Below are 20041 nucleotides of genomic sequence, written 5' to 3'. Positions count from 1 at the left end.
AAGTGCTGGAATTACAGACGTGAGCCCCCACACCAGGCAAGGCCCTTTTCTTTCTGATTGAGATATTCTCTTTAGCATTTCTTATAGGAGAGGTCTTGTGTGATGAAATCCCTAAGATTTTGTTTGTCTGAGAAAATCTTTGTCTTATTCATGTTTGAAGGATATTTTCACCAGGTATATTATTCTAGGGTAAAAAGTTTTTTTTTCCTTCAGCATTTTATGTATGTCATGCCACTCTTTTCTGTCCTGGAAGGATTCCATTGAAAAGTCTGCTGCCAGACATATTGGAGCTGCTTTGCGTGGTGTTTGTTTCTTTCTCTTGCTGCTTTTGGGATTCTTCCTTTATCCTTGACTTTTGGGAGTTTAATTATTACATGCCTTGAGGTAGTCTTCTTTGGGTTAAATCTGCTTAGCGTTATATAACTTTTTTATCCTTGGGTATTGATATCTTTCTCTAGGTCTGGGAAGTTCTCAGTTATTACCTCTTTGAATAAACTTTCTTCTCCTCTCTCTGTTTTGCTTCCTTTTTAAAAGGTCAGTAGCTTTTAGATTTGCCTTTTTGGGGCTTTTTCCTAGATCCTGTAGGCATGCTTTTTTGTTTTTCATTCTTTTTTCTTTTGTCTTCTCTGAATGTCCATTTTCAAATAGCTTGTCTTCAAGCTCACTAATTCTTTATTCTGCATGATCAACTTTGCCATTATAAGACTCTGATGCATTGTTCAGTATGCCAATTTTATTTTTAGCTCCAGAATTTTTTATTCTTTTAAATTATTTTAATTTTTTTGTTAAATTTATTTGATAGAATTCTGAATTACTTTCTGTGTCATCTTGAATTTGAGTTCCCTCAAAACAGCTATTTTCACTTCTCTGTATGCTCACACACCTCTCTTTCTCCAGGATTGGTCCCTGGTGCTTTATTTAGTTCAAATGTTAAGGTCATGTTTTCCTAGATGGTCTTGATACTTGTAGGTGTTCATTGAACATTAAAGCCTTGAAGAGTTAGGTATTTGTTTTAGTCTTCACTGTCTGGGCTTGTTGGTACCCATTCATCTTGGCAAGACTTTCCAGATATTTCAGAAAACTTGAGTGTTGTGATCTAAACTGTATCTACTTTAGGGGCCAAAACCCACCAACGCTGTGGTTCTTGCAGACTAGTAGAGATACTGCCTTGATAGTCTTGGATAAAATCTGTAAGAGTTCTTTGGATTACCTGGCAGAAACTCTTGTTCTATTTCTTACTTTCTCCCAAACAAACAGGGTCTCTCTCTGTTCTGAGCCACCTGAAGCTTGGGATGCAGTGACACAAGCCTCTCTTTGGCTGTCATTGCTAGGACTGTGTGACTGTGGTAAGGCTGGTTTAAATGCCCCCTCTGTGGGTGGGCATCAGCTGAGTTTGGTTTGGTTTTACTTTCTGCTATAATAGGGCAGCACTGAGTTCAGTGCCTCACAATTGCTGCACTCTCCTCTCCCCAGCACATGGAGATGTTCTCAGCACCACAGTGTAGCTGCAAGGGGATTAGGGCGGGGTGACATTGGTGATTCAATGTCTGATTGAGTAGCACTGATTTTCCTACTTCTTCAGTGCTTCTTTTGATGATATGAACTTAAACCCAGGTACTGTGAATGCTCACCTGATTTTTAGTTCTTATGAAGATGCTTTTTGTGTGTGTATAGATAGTTGTTAAAATATAGATATTTGTCCTTGCAGGAGGGATGATCAGTGAAACCGTCTGTTTCATCATCTTGCTCCGCCTTCCACCAGTCTTACCTATGTACTAAATTTTGTGAAGGATTACTCATATCTCTTGAGATCATGTTTAACTGTAATGTGAATGAGTTTTATTATTCTATGTCTCTCAAAATGTAAGGATACAGTTATAAGAAGCAATCTTTAAAACTGATCTTTTTGGGTAACTTTCTTTTTTGGTATAATTTCAATTGCATGTAAAAATTGCGAGAGTAGGCAAGGTGGGGTGGCTCATGCCTGCAATTCCTGCACTTTGGGAGGCCAATTCGGGAGGATTGCTTGAGCCTAGTAGTTTGAGAGCAGGCTGGGCAACATAGTGAGACCCTGTCTCTAAAAAAATGAAAAAACATTAGCTGAATATGGTGGCACATTTCTGTATTCCTAGCTACTTGGAAGGCTGAGGTGGGAAGATTGCTTGAGCCCAGGAATTTGAGGCTGAAGTGAGCTCTGATCACTCCACTGCACTCCAAACTGGGTGACAAAGTGAGAACCTATCTCAAAAACAAACAAACTAACAAAAAACAAATGTAGTTCAGACACTCCAATTTAATCAGGAGCTAACTTTATTCTGTTCACTTTCTTACCCTCTTTCTTATTCTCTTTCTGTTTCATATTCTAGGTCTTTCTGAGTCATTTGAGAGTAAGTTGAAGACATTGTTGGAAAAATTGTGCCCTCTTTCCTCTAAATACTTGAGTGTGAATTTATTTTTATTGTTATTATTATACTTTAAGTCCTAGGGCACATGTGCACAACGTGCAGGCTTGTTACCTATGTATACATGTGTCATGTTGGTGTGCTGCACCCATTAACTCGTCATTTACATTAGGTATATCTCCTAATGCTATTCCCCCCTACCCCTACCCCACGACAGGTCCCAGTGTGTGATGTTCCCCTTCCTGTGTCCAAGTGTTCTCATTGTTCAATTCCCACTTATGAGTGAGGACAAGCGGTGTTTGTTTTTTTGTCCTTGTGATAGTTTGCTGAGAATGATGGTTTCCAGCTTCATCCATGTCCCTACAAAGGACATGAACTCATCCTTTTTTATGGCTGCATAGTATTCCATGGTGTATATGTGCCACATTTTTTTAATCCAGTCTATCGTTGATGTACATGTGGGTTGGTTCCAAGTCTTTGCTATTGTCAATAGTGCCGCAGTAAATGTACATGTGCATGTGTCTTTATAGCAGCATGATTTATAATTCTTTGAGTATATACCCAGTAATGGAATGGCTGAGTCAAATGATATTTCCAGTTCTAGATCCTTGAGGAATCGCCACACTGTCTTCCACAATGGTTGAACTAGTTTACAGTCCCACCAACAGTGTAAAAGTGTTCCTATTTCTCCACATCCTCTCCAGCACCTGTTGTTTCCTGACTGTTTAATGATCACCATTCTAACTGGTGTGAGATGGTATCTCATTGTGGTTTCGATTTGCATTTCTCTGATGGCCAGTGATGATGAGCATTTTTTCATGTGTCTTTTGGCTGCATAAATGTCTTCTTTTGAGAAGTGTCTGTTCATGTCCTTTGCCCACTTTTTGATGGGGTTGTTTTCTTCTTGTAAATTTGTTTGAGTTCTTTGTTTAGTCTGGATATTAGCCCTTTGTCAGATGAGTAGATTGCAAAAATTTTCTCCCATTCTGTAGGTTGTCTGTTCACTCCGATGGTAGTTTCTTTTGCTGTGCAGAAGCTCTTTAGTTTAATGAGATCCCATTTGTCAATTTTGGCTTTTGTTGCCATTGCTTTTGGTGTTTTAGACATGAAGTCGTTGCCCATGCCTATGTCCTGAATGGTATTGCCTATGTTTTCTTTTAGGGTTTTGATGGTATTAGGTCTAACATTTAAGTCTTTATCCATCTTGAATTAATTTTTGTATAAGGTGTAAGGAAGGGATCCAGTTTTAGCTTTCTACATGGGGCTAGCCAGTTTTCCCGGCTGGGTGTGGTGGCTCAGGCCTGTAATCCCAGCACTTTGGGAGGCCTAGGCAGGCGGATCACGAGGTCAGATGGAGAGTGAATTTCTTAATGAGAATCTTCTTTTACACAACCACAATATGATGATCAAAATCAGGAAACTTCATAATGATACAATACTATCTAATCTACTCTTCACTCACATTTCAACATTGTAGCAATAATGCCATTATAGATATATTTTCCTCTTCTAAAATTTAATGAAGAATTGTAATTGAGATTAGTCATTTTAATTCTAGTCTCTTTTAACCTGAAATAGTTTCTTAGCCTGTCTTTGTCTTTTATTGACCTTGCATTGTTTCAATAAACTTCGTATTTTAGAATAGTTTTATGTTTATAGAAAAGTTACAATAGTACAGAAAGTTCCTGTATTCCTGTCATACCAGTTTCTTCTAACATTAACATCTTGTGGTATCGTGGTATTTAATACATTTGTCACAACTAGAAAGACAACAGTGGTGCATATATTACTATTAGCTAAATTTCAAACTTTACTTGAATTTCACTAATTGTTTCACTAATGTTCTTTTTATATTCCAGAATTCATTCAGAATTCATTTCAGGATATACACTTCCTTTGATCTGATATGTTACAATTTCTTAGTCTTTCCTTGTTTTGTATGACCTTGATAGTTTTGAAGAAGTATTAGATTCTTTGTAGAATGTCCCTAAATTTGTGTTTGTGTGATGTTTTTCTTATGGTTAGATTGGAGTTAAGGATTTGGGGAGAAGGCCACAGGAGTTGAAGTGTCTTTTTCCTTATATCTTATCAGGAATATATATTAATATGACTTATCACTGGTGATATTAACCTTGATCACCTTGCCAAGGGTGTTTGCCATGAAATTGTTCAACATAATCGTGTGTTTATCTTTTTGTAGTTGTGTCAATTTTGCTTTATGTATTTTGGAGCTATAATAGTAGGTGCATGCAGTATTGAGATTACTGTATCTTCCCAATTAATTGAATGTTTTGTCATTACACAATAACTATTTCTTGCAAACCTGTTTAATTTAAAATCTGTATGTATGCTATTAATGTAGGTACACTGATTTTCATTAGAATTAGTTATTTTTCTCTGAGCTATCCTTCCATTCTTTTCTTTTGAATTTTTTGAATCAAATTTTGATATCTATTTTGAATAGTTAATGGCTGAATTTAATTTTTATATAATTCATACAATATTTGCATTTAATCTGGAGCATCTAGTTCATTTACAGTTATATCAGTAACTATTCCTCTAGGTTTATTTCTGTCACCTACTTAGTGCTCCTCATCTGCCCCATTCTTTCTTTAGTCTTAGTTCCTTTTGAACTGATTGCATTTTAGAAACAAAATTTCAAAAATTTTCTTCTCTAAAGTTGAAATTATAAAGTACTTAAATAATTGTAGTTTCTTTGAAGTTTTTAAACATATTTACTCATTTTTTATGAAATTCTATTTTTCAGCATATTTAATTTCTTCCTGAACAATAAGAGACCATGAGAAGGCTTTAACTTAAATTATCACCTTGCTGGTTAATGCTATCATTATCATTCGTATTTGTTATTTTAGTTTTTAACATTAATGTCGCTGATTTAAGGTTAACTCATATTTAGTATTTCCTTGGCTTCTCTCATTCTTTCTTTTTTCTTCTTAGATCTCCCATCTGTGATCATTTCCTTCAATTTGAAACCCATTTTTTAGAAACTTCTCAAGCAAAGATTCTTGGGTATAAATATATTTGTTTCTTATTTGTTTCAAAATATCTGTAGTTTATGCTTGTTCGTAGAATATATCTTTACTGTTTACAATCTTATATTTAGAATTATTTTCTTTCAAACCATTGAAGATATTGTTTGAATTATCTTTCAGTTTCCAGTGTTGCTTCCAAGTAGTCAGCTCTTAGTTTAATCTTTGTAGATCATCTGTCTTTTCTCTCTGGTTCCTCTGGAGGTACATTCTTCATCTCTCATGTTTTTCCCTGCTCCTATCATGTCCCCAAGTATACATTTATTTTTCCTTAGGCTGCTTGGGATTCATTGAGCTTTCTGAATCTGGAAATTGAGGTGTTTCACCATTTCTAAAAGTTTCCCAACCATTATTTCTTCAAACATTGCATCTGCTCTATTTAGTCCTTCCTCTACTGGAACTCTGATTAAACATATATTAGACCTTTTACCTTTGTGTTCTGTGACTCCAAACCTCTTCATAATAGTTTCCATGTCTGCTTCTCCATGCTGCATTATGGATAATTTATTTATATCTTTCTTTCAGTTCACTGATTCTGTCTTCTCCTTTGTCTAATCCAAACATATATAGTCAACTAATTTTTCACAGGGGCACCAGGAGGATAGGATGGGAAGCAGATAGTCCCTTTAATAAATGGTTCTGAGAAAACTGGACTACAGCATGCAAAAGAATTAAATTGGACCCTTACTTTACACCATACGCAGAAATCAACTCGAAATGGGTAAAAGTCCCAAACATAAGACCAGAAACAATAAAACTCCTGGAAGAGAACATAGGGGAAGAGTGCCTGGACATTGGCACTGGCAATGACAGCTTGGATTTACTTCTGGGCTCCCTATTCTGTTCCAAATATCCTTGCTTATTTTTTATAATACTTTGGTAGTTAACCATATGTCCATTTCCTCTTTACATTTTAAATATATTATAAATACTTATATTTTGTGTACTATTCATAATATTTACAACATTCTAAATCTGTGTTTGATTCTGCAACCTGTTGTTTTGGAGATTCTAACTCATGATGGGTGCATTTTTTCTTGTGTATTTTTTGATATTGTAAGACGAGCCTCATATTTACTTTTAAAACTTTAAATGTGAGATATTTTGAGATTTAATTTGAAGGGAAACTTTTCTAGAGAGGATATGCGTTTACTAGGCAACTGTGGTCGCTTGAATTAAATGTAATTCTTGGTTTGAAGTTTTGGTAACTACTCAAGTGATGTCAGTTAAGGCAGCAAGCCTGATTGAACTTAAATTATTAGGACACATTTTTTTCTCTTCATTCATCACCACGTTTTAAGGCAGTGATTTATTTTTTAGGCCCATAGAGTGAATGTTTATATATATAACTCATGCTACAGTCAGGCAACCTAGTTAATGAGATATAAGCTTTATGCTGTGGATTGGCTGTTTATTGAATTTCCCACCTTGTGAGTCCCACCTCCTCTTGTTTTTCTAATTTTTATGTCCTAGGTAACCATAAAAATCAGAAACCTAAGATCAAGTTCTCCAATGTTCAGTTCTGCTTATCTTTCTGCCTTTACTTTCAGCTTCTGATTGGTCCTTACTTTCTTGCAAAGTTATCTGAGCATTTATAAAGATCATTGCATATTTTATTCAGCATTTTGAAGTGTGTTCAGTTTTATGCTCAGTTGGGGTGTTTGGTTTTCCAAAATGCTGAAAGTATTAAACTCATAGTTCACAAATAGAAAGAAGAGAAAGGTACAGCTGGATTAGAAAAATTAACTGATTAAAGATGCTGGAAGGATGCTGAAAATGATAATATAGTAATATGAGACAAAATGTGCAATGTTATATTAATTGAGTTCTTAGACATAAGGACCTAGGGAAAATGGAAGATCTTGACATGTGTAATTACCATGGTTAAGAGTAAATACATGTGGAAATAAGCCTTAAGCAATGCACAACTGTATATTACATACTTATCTATAGACTAAACACCTGCTGTACACAGACATTTAACTCTGTGCTTACAAGAGCTTTATGTCATGAATATTGCTCTTATAGAAAATGTAATCAACTTGAGAAAAGAAAGGTTAACAATTTGTGCTTTTAGCAGTTAAGGAATAATTAAGTGCTAAACCTTACAGTATTGACTTTAACATCAATAGGAATGCAGAAAAGGCTGAGCTTTGTGTAAGGTTGCCTAGGATAAGATTTTCTTGGAACAAATGGAACTTCATCTGGGGATATGGCAAGTTTGAGGCAAAATAGGGAACAGTTAACAAGCTATAATATGTCAAGGCATGGTAGTGAACACAAAGAAGAAATAAGCACAAAATGTCACCAAATTGATGAAAGGATAGGGAACAGTGAAACCCAGAGTTTTATATAGGTTTTAATAACATAGTAGAAAACTTAGAAACCATGAGAACATTTTGTTCTATAGTCATGCACTACTTAACAACAGGGATATGTTCTGAGAAATGCTTCCTTAGATGATTTCATTGTTGTGCAACCATCATAAACTGTACTTATACAAACCTAGATGGTCTAACCCAGCAGTCCCCGACCCTTTTTGGTACCAAGGAGCAGTTTTGTGGAAGATAATTTTTCCCTGCATTGGGGGTTTGGAGGTAGTTTCGGGATGATTCAAGTCCATTACATTTATTGTGCACTTTATTTCTATTATTATTATATTATAATGAAATAATTATACAACTCACCATAATGTAGAATCAGTGGGAACCTGAGCTTGTTTTCCTGCAACTAGATGGTCCCATCTGTGGGTGATGGGAGACAGTGACAGATCATCAGGCATTAGATTCTCATAGGAAGTGTATACTACTTAGGTCCCTCACAGTTCACAATAGGGTTCAGGCTCCTATGAGAATCTAATGCTGCTGCTGATCTGACAAGAGGCAGAGCTCAAGTAGTAATGCCAAGGATGGGGAGCAGCTGTAAATACAGATGAGGCTCAGCTTGCTGGTGTCTGCCGCTCACCTCCTGCTCTGCAGCCCTGGGGTTGCAGACCCCTGGTCTAGCCTACCACATACCTAGGCTATATGGTATAACTTCTTGTTCCTAGGCTACAAATGTGTACAGCATGTTACCTCACTGAATACTCTAGGCAGTTGTAACATCAGTATTTGTGTATCTAAACGTAAGTAAACATAGAAGAGACACAGTAAAAACATTATATAAAAGTTATAAAATGGTATACCTGTGTAGGGTACTTACCATGAATGGAGCTTATGGAAATGGAAGTTGCTCTGGGTGAGTCTGAGTGAGCGATGAGTGAATGTGAGGGCCTGGGACATTATACTACTGTAGACTTTATAAACACTGTATAGTTAGGTTGCACTAAGTGTATTTACAACTATTTTTCTGTCTTCAGTAATAACCTTAACTTACTATAATGTTTTTACTTTAAAATATTTTAAACTTTAAAAAAATTTTTTAATAATAACACTTATCTAGAACATAAACACATTGTACAGCTGTACAAAAATATTTTCTTTATATCCTTATTCAATAATCTTTTTTTCTGTTTTTAAGTTATTAATTTATTTAATTTTACTTTTTAAACGTTTTTTGTTAAAAATGAAGACACAAACTTACACATTTACCTAGGCCTACCCAGGGTCAAGATCCTCAGTATCCCTGTCTTCCACCTCCACATCTTGTCCCCCGGAAGACCTTCAAGAGCAATACCATGCATGGAGCTGTTGTCTCCTGTGATAACAGTGCCTTCTTTTGGAACATCTGCAGGACCTAAGTGAGGCTGTTTTTACAGTTAGCTTTTTTAATTTTTGTATGTGTAGAAGAAATACACTTAGAAATAATGATAAAAAATATAGTATAGAAAATACATAAACAGTAACATATTTGATGTTTACTATCATTGCCAAGTATTATGGACTGTACATACATAGTTTATATGACTGGCAGCACAGTAGATTTATTTGCACCAGCATCACACCAACACGTGAGTAATGCTGTGTGCTAAGATATTACATCATTAGGCAGTAGAAAGTTTTCAGCTCCATTATAATGTTATGGGGACACCAGTGTATATGCAATCTGTTGTTTATTGAAACATAATTAGGTGATGCATAACTATTACATTATATTATATATTAGACAATATGGAATATTGAAGATTCTTGAGAGGATCGACATGTTTAAAGTTATGTTAAAAGTTTAGCCTCATTGAGGGCCGGGTATGGTAGCTCACGCCTGTAATCCCGGCAGTTTGGGAGGCCAAGGGGAGCGGATCACCATAGGTCAGGAGTTTGAGACCAACTTAGCCAACATGGCGAAACCCCATCTCTACTAAAAAAAAAAATACAAAATTTAGCCAGGTCTATAATCCCAGCTACTCAAAATATATTTCGTTAGGGAAGAGCCATCTTATTATTATATGCTCTTTATTAGATTACATAAAAATAAATATGATATATAAATTTATATTATATAGTATTAATATAACATATTAATGTACATAAATATATTTTTGTTGTTTCAGAGGAATTCCAGGGAAGAAATGTGGTACAATCATACTTACAGCAGAGGAATTAAACTGTTGCAGGGTAAGTAAATATTTCTTTTGTTTAGAAAACACTTCCATACTTCAAATGCTATATCTAAAATTGTACTTAACTAATTAATTTTTAAGTAATTGTAGCAAAAATGTTATACAATTTTATAATCCATAAAATATCATTTTAGATACTTAGCCCTATGACCAGAGAGACTGTATTTCATAGTCCGAAAAGTAAAATCAATTATTTTAATAATCTTTTAAGGAATTGAAAGTATTAAAATAACACCTAATATCAATACTGCTTTTTAAGCATTAGTATAAGGAATCATCCGTTATAGCAATCAGTTCAATTACTGTAAAACTTTTGAAGATTTGTGTGTAATCCTGAAGGAATATTTCTTGACATTTGCATTTACCCGATTTGTATAACATACTTTCCCCAATTTTTCTAATTTAATTAATTCAGAATTTATATTACTTCCATCTCTTGTTAGCTTGGGAAGTCCACATTTGAAGAAAGGATCAGCTGCCACTCCATCTAGCAGTATGACTGCACAGAGTGCATACTCTGTAGTTTTAGAAGATTGTTACTTTTAGTTGTGATTTGCTGATGCTCATTGACTCATGTTTAATGATTTCACTGTTGTCAAGAAATGGGAAGATAACTATGACACTCCACACTGAAAGTAACGATGGCCAGCTGAATCTGAAGTCAATATTGTCTGTTTAATGTGGGCCAACAGATCTCTGGGAATTGATATTTCCAGAGGAAATAAATTTTCCCTAGATTACCTCTAGTGCCCTTTATTTTTAATTGCTGCTTGATCGTAGGAACAGAAACTCACCCAAACTAACAAAAGCTTAACACTTTGACACTGACCATAGTTTTTATAGAGAGAGCCATAGTTTATTTTTTTATCTCAAGAAGTTGTCTTTTTAACTTTTAGATAAATTATGTGGCCTTGTTTACATAATACATTTCTGATAGGACATGGTGGCTCATGCCTGTAATCTCAGCACTTTGGGAGGCCAAGGTGAGTCCAGGAATTCAAGGCTGCCGTGAGCTATTGTTTCACTGCACTCCAGCCTGGGCAACAGAGAAAGCCCCTGTCTCAAATATATATGTATATATATTATATCTCTCAAATATAGATAGATGATCAGTAGATAGATAGATAGATAGATAGATAGATAGATAGATAGATAGATAGCTGAGATAGTATGCTCAGGGAATCATATGATATTACTTGTCAGCAAATGATAGAAACTGGGTATTACAACTGATTACATACCTATGGGATTCTGGGGGCGGGGGTAGAACAGTGAGATAACAATAGGAACTATAATAACAGGTGAGTGGAAATAATTAAACACTAATGTTAGAATTTAAGTCATTTAAAATAACATGTAAATTGAAGCCTTCCTATTGTTGTGCTCATTGTCTTTGTCCCCCTGGGCATGTCATAGTCATATCAGTCTCAGTTTTCTCATCTATAAAATACCCAAACATGCCCACATGTAATGCTGTTAAAGACTATCAGATTCAAGTTAAGTTTTGGTTTTGCTACTAATTTGTACTTTGTCTGATCAAGACACTTCACTACTTACTCTGAGTTTTACTTTTCATATTTGAAGGGCAAAAAAAACAAAATATGTGAACTAATCACTAGACTATTTAAAAAAAAAATCTTCCAGTCCTGACAATCAACTACCATAACATTAAGTTTGATACTATAATGTACATAAAAGTAGTATGTATATACTAAGCAATGCCTTAGAAAATATAGCATAATTATTTAAATGCAGAGATATTACCTGTCATCCTATTGTTTTTAGTTAAAATGATACAATGATTCTTTTAAATTATATTATCTGATCACCATTTATACTTCTGGTCTCAATTTGTAAATGTTTAAGATAATATAGGCTTTGTATTAGGAAAGAAAAAAGGAAGTTCACAGTTAATAAGATACATGTTCTTTATGGTGATATTAACATGCTATTTTGTCAAAATCTTGAGTTTATTGAGCATATTTTGTGTAAATATGTCATGAATACAGTATTATCAGTTATATTTCAAAATAGAACCAAGATACCAAGACGTAGGCTGGGTATGGACAGGCTGCATCCTAAATATCTTCCACTTTCAGTTCTAGTCTCTTGTTGGAAGAGCCTGGAAAATTATTTTACTAGGCCCTGGTAAATGAAAGGGAATGTGTCATTTACTGGTGTAGGTATTTTTATCCCTTTTTTTACAATTAATTCAAGAACATCTGGAATTCTCTTTCAATGAGTCAACACGTATTTCTCATACTTAGAAATTATAGATCTAATATTTTTATCAATATTGTTTAAAATCTTGGTGCAACTTCATCTTATGTTTTCTGTGTCCTAATTCTTGGCTAGAGCCTTATTGATCATCAGCATCATTATTAATATTAATAAACTTGAAATAGTATTTCATTATTATGTTAGTATAGTAGAATGCACAAGTGTACTCAAAGCAATGTTCATAGTTACTTCAGAAGAATCAATGATTTTTAAATTTATGCTTTAGAGAACATTAAAAGTATGGGCATTATTATTTATAATGTTGAATGCAATCATTTTAATTCACCTACAACATCATAAAAATCCATACTTTTTTTCTTTAAAACAAGTTGTCAGTTATTAACTTGTACAATGAACATAGGCTTTGGAGTCAGGTCACCTACATTTTAGTTTTGCCTTTTTCACTATTTAGCTGAGTGAGGTTATATTGTTGGAGCTTTAATTTATGCATTTGTAATATGACAATTTTTTAAACCAGTTTATTAGGTATAATTGGCATACAAATACCTGCACATGTTTAATGTATACAGCATGGTGAGTCTGGAGATAGGTATATATCCATGAAACCATCACCATATAATTGATGTCATAAATATGTTAGTCACTTCCAATGATTCCTCCTACCCTGCTTATTTATTTATTATTAATATTTTTGTGATAATAAACTGCATAAGATTTACCCTCTCAGCAGATTTTTAAATATACAGTACAGTATTGTTAACCATAGGTACCATACTGTATATAGTAGATCTCTATGACTTATTCATCTTGCATAGCTGAAATTTTGTGCTCCTTGATAATACCTTCCAGTTTCTTCTTCCCCTCAGTCCCTGGAAACCATCATTCTACTCCCTGCTTCTATAATTTTGACTGTTTTAGAATCCTCATGTAAGTTACGACATGTAGTATTTATCTTTTTGTGTCTGGCTTATTTCACTTGTACAGTGTTTTCCAGGCTCATCTATCTTGTTGCAAATGGACAGATGTTCTTCCTTTTTAAGGATGAATAATATTTTTAAGGATGAATAATATGTGTGTGTGTGTGTATAAATTATATATATGCATTTTCTGTATCGATTCATCTGTTGATAGACACTTCATTTGCTTCAATGTCTTGACTTGTGAATAATGCTAGAATGAACATGGGAGTTCAGATATCTCTTCAAGATACTGATTGCAGTCTCTTTCTTTGTACATATACCCAGAAGTGGGATTGCTGGATCATATGGTAGTGCTGCTTTTAATTTTTGAAGAACCTCCTACTATTTTCCACAGTAGCTGCACTAATTGCATTCCTACCAACAGTGTACAAGGGTTTCCTTTTCTCTACCTCCTCACTGATACTACTTCCCATTGTGTTTGTTTTTTTGATAGTAGGCATTCTAACAGGTGTGAGCTAATCTTTTGTATGCATTTGCATTTCTCTGATGATTGGTGATGTTGAGCATATGTTGAGCATATGTTGAGACATATGCTTATTCAGGTTCTTAGCCCATTTTTAAATTGAGTTGATTTTCTATTTTTCATTTTTATATATTTATAGTTTTTGCAGTATTTTTGAAGATTTGTAGGAGTTCCTTATATATTTTGGAAATTCACCTTTATGGTATACAGTATCTTAGTCCATTTTGAGTTGCTATAAAAGAGTATCTGAGACTAGGTAATTTATTTTTAAAAAGAAGTTTATTTAGCTCACTCTTCCACCAGGTGAGAAGCTCAAGAGCATGGTACTGGCTTGTGGTAAGGGCTTTCATAGTGTTTCACAATGTGGCAGAGAAAGTGAAAGTGGAAGCAGACATTTGTGAACATAGGGAAGCCTGAGGGGCACCCCAGCTTTATAAAAACCCACTCTCAAAAGAATGAACTCATTCTGAGAGAATTAATCCAGTCTCACTCAAGACTGTGAAAGCAGCAACTACCTATTCATGAGGGATCAGCACCCATAACCCAAACACCTTCCATGGGGCCCCACCTCCCAGCACTGTCATACTGGCGATCAGATTTCGACATGAGCTTTGGTGGGGACAAACAAGCCATAGCAACCACAGCATATTTTCTCCCATTCTGTAGGTTGCCTTTTCATTCCGTGGATTGTTGTTTCCTTTGCTGAGCAGAAGCTTTGTAGTTTGATGCAGTCCCACGTGTATTTTTGCTTTTATGGCCCATGCTTTTGTATCATATCCAATAAATAATATCCAAGGCCAGTATCACAAGGCTCTATGTTTCCTTCTAAAAATGTGAATATTATTAATACTTCCTTTAGATGGATACTCTACAGGAAAGAAATGGTAGCATTTAAGAGATGTACAGGTTCACGCCTGTAATCCCAGCACTTTGGGAGGCCAAAGCAGGCGGATCACGAGGTCAGGAGATCGAGACCATCCTGGCTAACACGGTGAAACCCCGTCTGTACTACAAATACAAAAAATTAGCCTGGCATGGTGGCAGGCACCTGTGGTCCCAGCTAGGCAGGAGAGGAGGCTGAGGGAGGCTGAGGCAGGAGAATGGCGTGAACCTGGGAGGCAGAGCTTGCAGTGAGCCGAGATTGCACCACTGCACTCCAGCCTGGGCGACAGAGCGAGACTCCGTCTCAAAAAAAAAAAAAAAGAGATGTATGGGTCATAAATTTATACAAATGTTTATTTGTAGTGTAATGATCCTAATTATCTCAATTAATTTTGAGACAGTTTTATTCAAATGCAAATTTTATACTTAATTAAATGCCACAATAAAAACTAATATAGTTTAGAAGTTATAGTGGGAGTGTATCTTCACTTAGTTTTTTTTTTTTTTTTTTTTTTTAAGACAGGGTCTTACTCTATTGCCCAGGCTGAAGTGCAGTGGCACAATTATGGCCCACTGCAGGCTTTGAACTCCTGGGCTCAAGTGATTCTCCCACCTCAGTCTCCCTACTAGCTGGGACCACAGGCATGCACCACCACACCTGGCTAATTTTTTTTTTTTTTTTTTTTTTTGGTAGAGATGTGGTCTTGCTGTGTTATCCGGACTGGTCTTGAACTCCCAGACTCAAGTGATCCAAGTACCCCTTGCCCTCCCCAAGTGCTTGGGTTACAGGCATGAGCCACTATGCCTGGCCTTTTATGTAGTATTTTAAAAGTAGTTTAAAATTTTTCATAAAGAATTTTTTTGTTTTTATTGATTGATTCAATAGTGTTTACAAAATGTTATTATGTCATTGGAGTGAATGCTTAGAATAGAATAGCAAGAAAAAAATAGTACAAAACACAACACCACAACCCCCAACCCTGGTCCTTGTTTTTAATGAACAGAGTTTGTGGAAAAGAAAGACATTAGTCGGCTGACTATTCAGGTAATATATGTCATGGCATGTGCCAAGTGATTCAAATATATTATGAGAGTACAGTAGGGATGTAATTTCTATTAAGCCTTAGGGGGATCACTGGGCCTCTTTGAGAAAGTGGCATTTAAGCTAAGACCTAAAGAAGAAATAGCATTTGCCAGCCCAAGGATAAGAATTCCAGCAGACACAGCTGTGTAAGTTCCTGAGGTGGGAAAGGCACATGTGGGTCTGAGGTGAGATGGTCAGGGGTGAGCAGTGGGAGATGATTGAGCTAAAACATTGCCAGATGAAGGTGGAAAAGGCTGGTAGAGCCTATTTGATGTTGGCCTTTGCGGATCATGTTAACGGTTCTGCATTTTTCCTAAATGCAAGGGAAAGCCTAAAAGCATTTTATGTTGTGAGCAACATGAGTTTTTCATGTTTCAAGAACCTTACTCTGTCTGCTGATGGAGAATGGATTAGATACATCAAAGAATGGAAGTGGAAGTAAGGAATAAATGTCGCTGAACATGTCTGGCTGAGAAATAAGATTGAACTGGACTGAGGTGGTGGCAGCAGAGCCAAAGTAAAGATTTGAGCAAAACTTTAGAGGTAAATAGTGCAACTGGTGGTGGATTGGATAAAGGATCAGGGAAAGAGAAGAGTCAAGGATGGCTTCCTTGGGCACTTGAGTGAATGACAATGCCACAAATTGAGCTGGGAAGATTATAGGAGAAGCAAGTTTATGAATAGACATTAGATGTTCAGATTGGAACATGTTAGAAGTGTCTGTGAAATATCCAAGTGGCTTTATTCAATAGAATGTTCCTTATATGTGGAGTATTAAAGAGAGGTCTTAAAAATGTGTTAGGTGACATTAAGCATAAGGCATAAAAACAAAACAAAACTTTGCAGTGATGCTTGTGTATTTCTAAAAGTATATAACTACTTTTCCTCTCAAACAAGATTTATTTTGTGCTTGATACAAATGTACCACTTAATCCCTGCTAAGTTGTTAACCTGGGCAATTGCAAGAACATTATTTTTCCTAAGGTTATATAATTTTCTGCATTGAAATAAATCTTAATTTTGAATCAGTTACTCATTTTGCAAGTCCTAAGGAGTATAATTTGAAAAATTAAATTTAGTATTACATTTACCAATAAGCCAATGAAAATTCATGCTTTTATAATAATATACCTCTGATGTTTTATTCACAATCCATTTGAAATAAACACATTTCATTTATCTATTATGCATTGTAAGTATACAGAATGTTTCTTGGAAGTTTATATTTTGGTCCAGGTGCTTTGGGAGAAATGTGTTAAAGTGTACTGTTTTTCTGCAAGAACAATGTCCTTGGAATGTCCCCAGGTTCTTAGAAAGCCATTCTCCCCCAGGGGCATTTAAATATATATGGAAATGAAAGGGCATTCAAAATAAACAAACCAAACCAAACAGCTAGTCCTTTTCAATGCTGCCCTTGATTTTATAATTTGATCACCCAGAATGAGTATTTCACTGCTTCTATAATAGATAGTATAGAACTTTTTGATCTTTAAATCTCAAATTTAAAAAGAACATGATATGCTTGAGAGGTTTGAGGTGATAATGATGTCCATATTGTCCTTACCTCTGTTGTCACTATACCTTGCTAGGATGTATTTCCTGCTCTGTTATAAATGTTCCTCTGATAGAAGTTATCATATCATGCTAAAAGTAAAATCAAATAACACTATACCAATAATTTTGAAAATGGGAAATTAAGAAATCTGACCTTTCCAAGGGTAGATACTGCCTTGTTTGTTACCGTATTCCTAGATTCCAGCTTGACTATGCTTGAGAAATGTTTGCTAAGTAAGGAAATGAGTGAATGAATGAATGATAAAGATAGCATCATGTTTTGTGTAGTCTTCTGGAATTACTGAAAGGAAATAATTTAAAATTTTAGGTGTATACTTAGTAAGTATTGCTGGACTCTGTAAGATAAAGAAGTGATGAATAAGATGCTTTTTTAGACATTGTTAACATTTTATCAAGTAATATTCAAAGTTGTAACCTCTTTGTTTAATCTGAATTACTTTGCCACTTCACCTCTTTCCAACATTTTTAGCTTTCCTCTTCAGTTAAAAAACACACAAGCCTGTAATCCTAGCACTTTGGGAGGCCGAGGTGGGCGGATCACGAGGTCAGGAGATAGAGACCTTCCTGGCTAACACCATGAAACCCTGTCTCTACTAAAAAAATACAAAAAAAATTAGCCGGGCGTGGTCGCTGGCGCCTGTAGTCCCAGTTACTGCGGAGGCTGAGGCAGGAGAATGGCGTGAACCCGGGAGGCGGAGCTTGCAGTGAGCGGAGATCGCGCCACTGCTCTCCAGCCTCGGCAACACAGTCTCGCTGTTGCGACACACACACACACCCCACAAAAGTATTTATTTTAATTTTAAATAACAGTACATTTTCTACTTTAAAAATGGTTATCAATAATGTGTTATGATACCCTAGCTTGTTTTCCTTTAAATCATGTAGCTGCGAGTGTTTGAGTGCATAGAATGATGAAAATGATCTATTTGACATAATAATTAACATGCAAATTGTAATTTAAGTTATAGAAGAAAATAGTTTTTAAATGTAGTTACTGATTCGTTATAGTGCACTTGTTTATGATTAAGAAGGAACTTTCCTGTCCCCAGATTATAAACTATGTGGTCAGTGTTTATCTTTCTTATTCCCCATCTAATCATCTAATACATCTTAACATTTGATACGTAGTAGATATGTAGTAGAAACTTAGTAAATATTTCTTTAATGAACAGGAATTTGTTTAACTATGTTCTAAAAATGTGTACCTGCATAACTGAAGATATGAATGAGGATCCTATATTATAAAATTGAGTACCTGGCGTCACCTAGCTTAATATCACTTTTCAAGGGAAAAATATTAAAGTTTTTGAAAAGTAATAGTTTTGTAACTAGAATAAAAATTACCAGCAAAATTTTTAAAGTTATATATAGCCCTTTAAAAAGCAATTTTATGTTGTCTGGGATTCTCCCTAACTTGGCCATTTGCATTAAAATAGCAAATATGTTTTCTTATCGAGTCTTGTTTGTGATCTGCAGTTTCCAGTTATTTATAGCCCAAGTCGTGAACTATTTTATTAATTTTGCTTTTAGGATGCTGTTTTGATGCAATTTTGTGCAAACAAATTGGACAAGAAGGACTTTTTTGGAAAATCAGATCCTTTTCTTGTATTTTATCGAAGTAATGAAGATGGCAGGTAGATTTATCTTTTATGCATTTTAACTATATGGTAATGATGATACTTGAATTATAATTATTTTTCTCAGAGAAACTCATTAAACGGATTAATGAAGTAAAATAGTTTGAGATTTTAAAAATTGATGTGATTTTTGCATCTCAAAATAATGTGCAACTTTATAAATAGTTTATGTTTTGTCTGATACTTAAAATGAAACATTTCTAGTTTCAGAGAAATATTTCCTCTTTACTTATTATACAATTATAACATTGACTAAATAGTTTAGAAGAATTATATTTTGTGAAAACCTGAATGCTGAAACAAATATATTTTGTTATAGATTTGAACCAAAACCCTTTTCTTAGATGTGGAGCTTATGGGTTTTTTTTTTCCCAATAATATCTGAGTTTAACTTTCAATAAAAATGTTCATTATATTCTAGTAATTTGAATACTTTTGCCAGTTATGATTAGACTAGTTTCTATAAATTTTGAATGTCTTTATGAGTTATAGACCATAATTTAATATGTATGGTTCTACTATTAGATATATTTGACTTGTTTTTTGTGATTCATATTGTACTTAGTATTTGTGAGAATGTTTAGTTGTTAATAATATGGCTAATTTCTGTTGTCTAGATTTAAATAATAACCGTGCTACTTAATAGCTATAGTACTATGGCAAGTTTTTAATCTATGTGAGATTCCATTTTCTCCTCACCTGTAAAATGGGGTAGTAATCATAGCTACCTCACAGGGTTGTTGATCAGATTAAATTAGTTACTATACAAAAAAGTTTCTAAGTTTTCCTGACACATAAGAAGAACTTAAGCATTAGCTAATATTATTATGTTATAGTTAATTTTTTTTTTGTTTTTTTAAACTATGTGTAATATATCAGCTAAAGAGAACATGTTATTTGGAAATTAAAAATTAGGGAAATAGAATGAGAAAAATGTTACTCTTATATATGAAACTATACAATGTGTTATTAATAAGTATAAAATGTTGCATGATATAGAAAGTTTGCTATTCAAAGTGAATGCACTGGCCTGTTTAAAATGATGGTTTACTTATTGGGAGATGTTTGCTGATGCAGCTACTGAGCAACTGTTAGATATATTTGCTATTGTGTTATACTGTTAGATTTTGTGTATTTCCCTTCTTTTTCAGTGGTAAAAATGTCAGAGT

At 34.6% G+C, this 20041-nt stretch overlaps 1 protein-coding gene across 5 annotated transcripts in view; it reads left to right on the top strand.

Moving 5' to 3' along the window:
• The window catches only part of CPNE8 (copine 8), a 239321-nt gene that overhangs the window by 108588 nt on the left and 110692 nt on the right, over window positions 1-20041 (top strand). For 4 of the 5 annotated variants that reach the window (XM_077953184.1, XM_077953185.1, XM_077953182.1 and 1 more), the window contains 2 exons: window positions 9942-10005; window positions 18766-18869. In XM_077953184.1, coding sequence (XP_077809310.1) covers window positions 18778-18869 — 92 coding nt within the window. In that variant the 5' untranslated portion in view covers window positions 9942-10005; window positions 18766-18777. Of the gene's footprint in view, window positions 1-5360; window positions 5433-9941; window positions 10006-18765; window positions 18870-20041 lie in introns of all 5 variants that reach the window. The other variant, XM_077953181.1, reaches the window with a different exon arrangement.

The sequence above is a fragment of the Macaca mulatta genome, chromosome 11, assembly GCF_049350105.2.
Source record: "Macaca mulatta isolate MMU2019108-1 chromosome 11, T2T-MMU8v2.0, whole genome shotgun sequence".
Lineage (NCBI taxonomy): Eukaryota > Metazoa > Chordata > Mammalia > Primates > Cercopithecidae > Macaca > Macaca mulatta.
This window is presented reverse-complemented; position numbering and strand designations above follow the sequence as displayed.